At 53.9% G+C, this 4,434-nt stretch overlaps 1 protein-coding gene across 1 annotated transcript; it reads left to right on the top strand.

The window, feature by feature from the left end:
* The first annotated feature begins 2,508 nt into the window (after positions 1-2,508).
* On the top strand, positions 2,509-4,193 carry ERRFI1 (ERBB receptor feedback inhibitor 1). Its single transcript, XM_015812773.1, has 3 exons — positions 2,509-2,621; positions 2,737-2,810; positions 3,064-4,193. Exons 1-3 carry the CDS (start codon positions 2,509-2,511, stop codon positions 4,191-4,193), a joined length of 1,317 nt encoding a protein of 438 aa, XP_015668259.1.
* The last annotated feature ends 241 nt before the right edge of the window (positions 4,194-4,434 follow it).

Genomic DNA, 4,434 nt, shown 5'->3' with positions numbered 1-4,434 from the left:
TTTTCAAATTAGGGCCTTTCGCTTTGGATTGTGTGCTTGCCGCAGTGGTAGTGAAAGCACTTTTGGTGTGTCTCTTTCAGGGTGCAGGGGTCTTAAGTGGGCTTAGTAAGAAGGCCTAGCAAGAGACAGGCAGAATAAGAGCTGGAAGGGACCTCGGAGGTCTTCTAGTCCAACCCCCTGCTCAAGAAGCAGACCTTATACTATTTGAATCAGAATATAGCTGGAAGGGACCTCGGAGATCTTCTAGTCCAACCCCCTGCTCAAGCAGGAGACCCTATACTATTTCAATCAGAACTGAGCTGGAAGGGACCTCAGAGATCTTCTAGTCCAACCCACTGCTCGAGCAGGAGACCCTATACTATTTGAATCAGAATGGATCTGGAAGGGACCTCGGAGGTCTTCTAGTCCAACCCACTGCTCGAGCAGGAGACCCTATACTATTTGAATCAGAATGGATCTGGAAGGGACCTCGGAGGTCTTCTAGTCCAACCCCCTGCTCAAGCAGGAGACCCTATACTATTTGAATCAGAATGGATCTGGAAGGGACCTCGGAGGTCTTCTAGTCCAATCCCCTGCTCAAGCAGGAGACCCTATACTATTTCAATCAGAACCGAGCTGGAAGGGACCTCAGAGATCTTCTAGTCCAACCCCCTGCTCAAGCTGGAGACCTTATACCATTTCAATCAATCAATGAGACCAGAGCTGGAAGGCACCTTGGAGGTCTTCTAGTCCACCCGCCCCCTGCTCAAGCAGATGACCCTAGACCATCTCAGACAAACGGCTGACCAATCTCTTCTCAGAAACCTCCAGTGATGGAGCACCCACCACTTCTGGTGGCAAGCTGTTCCACTGGTTAATTGTCCTCCCTGTTAGGAAGTTTCTCCTTAATTCCAGGTTGCTTCTCTCCTTGGTTAGCCTCCCTCCGTCGCCCCTTGTCCTGCCTTGGGGTGCTGTTCCCTCCCGGCTCCCCAGTGGACCGGTCAAGGCAGGCGTTGCCGTGCTCAGGTGCCCCGTCCGTCTTTTCCCCGGGCTGGGTGACTCAGTTTCCTCCTGGGCATCACCCTCCCCTCCCTGGGCAGGAGAATCTCTTCCATCCCTCGGTTGTGGCTTGACTTCTTTTCATTAATAACACACCTTTCAAGTTGTCATTAGGCGCAAGGGGTGTTTCTCTCGACAGGAAGGGCGCTACGACCAATTTCCTTCCCTAGCCCGGCTTTCTCCCACACGCCAGGAGCGAAAATGGTGTCGGGTTTCCTGCCTGAACATGGGGGTTGGACTAGATGACCTCCAAGGCCCCTTCCCACTTTTTATTATCTTTTCTTCATTAGACATGAGCCTCAGTCAACTGAACATTCAAATTATTATTATTATTATTATTATTATTATTACTACTACTACTACTACTACTACTACTACTACTACTAAATGGAGGTTCCCCTTTGGGAAACTGAGGCCGGGAGGGAGTAGACAGCGTGGAGATATTTTATTTTTTTAGGGAAAGGGGGAAAAAAGAGCCTGAAATTTGGGGAGAATTACGGTCAGTATACAGGTAGTCCTCGACTTAACAATGGTTTGTTTAGTGACCGTTTGAAATTAAAGGCACTGAAAGAAGGGACTTAGGACCGTTTTTCACACTTAACAACCATTGCAGCATCCATTGTGGTCACGTGATCAAAATTCAGACGCAAGGCAACCGACTCGTATTTATGACGGTCGCAGTGCCCCGGGATCACGTGATCCCCTTTTGCAACCTGACAAGCAAAGTCAACGGGGAAGCCAGCTCTGTTCTTGATTGATTGATTGATTGATATGATTTAGGGTCTCTTCCTTGAGCAGGGGGTTGGACTAGAAGACCTCCAAGATCCCTTCCAGCTCTGTTCTCATTGATTGATTGATTGATTTTGATTGATTGATTGATATGATTTAGGGTCTCTTGCTTGAGCAGGGGGGTGGACTAGAAGACCTCCAAGGTCCCTTCCAGTTCTTATTCTGATTGATTGATTGGTCTAGAGTCCCCTGTTTGAGCAGGGGGCTGGACTAGAAGACCTCTGAGGTCCCTTCCGGCTCTTATTCTGATTGATTGAGGCTGAGGAGCTGTCCAAAGGTGGAGATTTCCCTGCTTTTTCTTCACAATACGTTCAGAGTAGGTGGGCTACTCTTGGTCCCCTATTGTCGGTGTCACCCGGAGGCTGACACCTACTGTGGGGTTTGTGGTTGGGCTGCACCCCAGGATGGTTGGTGAACACCAAGGGCGCTTTGTAATGGAGTGTCCGGTTAGGAGTGGCCGGTGGCCACAGTCCTCTCTGCATCGGTCACGGCTCCTTTCAGAGGGGGGGTGGGCTGCTGCCCAGCCCTGGAGAAACGGACCCTCCACCCTTCTCCTCTGACCCTGGGGCAATATTCTGACGCTTCCCTCTTTCTCCTCTCTCCAGGGAGTCAAAGTGGTCGCTGACAACCATGGATTCCTTTTGAAAACCCCACGAGGCTGAGCATTGTCCACCACAGGCCATGTCCACTACAGGCATCGCAGCCCAGGAGGTCAACATCTCCTTGAACTCGGGCTTTCTCCGTAATGGAAGCCTGGAGGCCTGTTGCCGTCGCCACAACCGCCAGCTTGCCAAGTGAGTTGTGGGGCAGGGAGGCGGCACCCATCCGGGGGGTCTTAGCATACGTTGGGGTTAGACCGTCCGTGTTTGCCATCTCATGTATGGATGTTCTTCCTCCCTTCTCTTTCAGCCCGTTCTTCAGCGTGGACTCTGTCGCAATGGCCTGCAACTTGAACCCAGGGCAGCATCCTTTGTCCTCCGTTGGTAGGTACACCGGGGTTACACTCGCACCGTTGGTAGGTACACCGGGTTACACTCGCACAAATGGAGCTGCACACGCTTGTCCGGCGCTCATGCAGAACCATCCCCGCCCTCCACCCCCACCCCGGGCCGGTCCACAAAGCCAGAAAGGTTGGTGAACTCCACTCTACACAAAAGGAAGCGTTTCCTGTGGAGTCCTTAGTGTTTCCAATGATCCAAAATGCGTGTATTGATTCCAAAGTTCCTTTCCTCCTAGGCCAGGTCTCCGGTCCCGATCCAGATTGTGGTCCGAGCTGCATCTGGAGAGCCAGCCCTTCTCTCCTTCGCCCCCCTGTCCCTTCCACCTCCGAAGATGGCCTCGCTTCTGGCTTCGGTGGACTTTCTCTGACCATGAACCGCAACCCTGAGGAGATGCCTTCTCACATTCCGGGGAAGAGTGGACCACTCCTCTCCCTTCCCCTGTCTTCTGTGGAGCGAAGCGCCCGACCCCTGCCTCCTCTGCCCATCACCGAAGGCTTCCTGCACGACGAGGTGGACCGGGAGGTTGAGTTCTTGACCTGTTCGGACACCGATTTCTTGCTGGAAAACTGCCCTAGCCCTGGTTTTAAGCTGTCGGCCCAGGGTAGGCGAAGCTTCAGGGGCTGTGGCCAGATTAACTATGCCTACTTCGACGGTCCGGCAGAGGGGAAGCCTCAACAGGGCAGCGCCCCAGAGGGTGCCTGTCCTCCCCCACCACCTCCACAACAGTCCCATCGGCGGTTGCGTCGTTCTCATTCCGGCCCAGCTGGGTCCTTCCACAAGCCGTCGGTCAGGGTCTCCGGCCACGTCTGTCGCTCCTCTCCCAGCTCCGATGACGATAAGCCCGAGGTTCCTCCCCGGGCACCTCTGCCACCCCGGCCACTCAAGCCCGATTATCGGAGGTGGTCAGCTGAAGTGACCACCAGCGCTTACAACGACGAGGAGAAACCGCCCAAGATCCCTCCGCGAGAACCTCTGCCCTGGAGCCATTCCCGAACGCCGAGTCCCAAAACGTTGCCGGCATACCTCCACGGGGTCATGCCTCCGACCCAGAGTTTTGCCCCGGATCCGAAGTACGTCAGCAGCAAAGCTCTCCTGAGGCAGAACAGCGAAGGCTCTGCCCACAAGGTGCCCTGTATCCTGCCCATCATCGAAAACGGCAAGAAAGTCAGCTCCACCCACTATTATCTTTTACCGGAGAGACCCCCCTATTTGGACAAATACGAGATGTTCTTCCGGGAAGCCGAAGAGGGCAGCTTGAGGCCGGAGGAAGGGCAGCAGGCGGCCCACGGGCCCGCCACGCTGGTCAAGGCTGACTTGGGAGGACTAGTAAAACGCAAACACTTGGCCTGCATGGTTTCCCCGTAGGGACCAAGGGTTAGAGCACCGCAGCGAGCGTTGAAAAGATATTTGAATCCGAGAATGACAACTCTGCTCCAAGGGACTTGTGCAAAGACTTAACCTGGACGTAAAGGGGAGGCAGAGACACCAGCGCTGGAGCCTCTTGGACAGACAGCAATGGTAGCAACATCCTGGTTCAACTTGCCGACACCCATTTCCCCGGGGCAGGACAAAACGTGGAGGAGAACAAGCCTACACAACTCAAGTT

Source organism: Protobothrops mucrosquamatus, unplaced genomic scaffold, assembly GCF_001527695.2.
Source record: "Protobothrops mucrosquamatus isolate PMUCROS unplaced genomic scaffold, P.Mucros_1.0 scaffold109, whole genome shotgun sequence".
In the NCBI taxonomy this organism is placed as follows: Eukaryota; Metazoa; Chordata; class Lepidosauria; order Squamata; family Viperidae; genus Protobothrops; species Protobothrops mucrosquamatus.
Note: the sequence above shows the minus strand (reverse complement) of the source record. Positions and strands in the feature narration are given on the sequence as shown.

Bases quoted from the DNA above. Each gene is read 5' to 3' on its own strand.
- ERRFI1 (XM_015812773.1), top strand. From the start codon at position 2,509: ATGTCCACTACAGGCATCGCAGCCCAGGAGGTCAACATCTCCTTGAAC. The intron at 2,622-2,736 runs GTGAGTTGTGGG...CTTCTCTTTCAG, and splicing joins CACAACCGCCAGCTTGCCAA to CCCGTTCTTCAGCGTGGACT. The intron at 2,811-3,063 runs GTAGGTACACCG...CTTTCCTCCTAG, and splicing joins GCATCCTTTGTCCTCCGTTG to GCCAGGTCTCCGGTCCCGAT.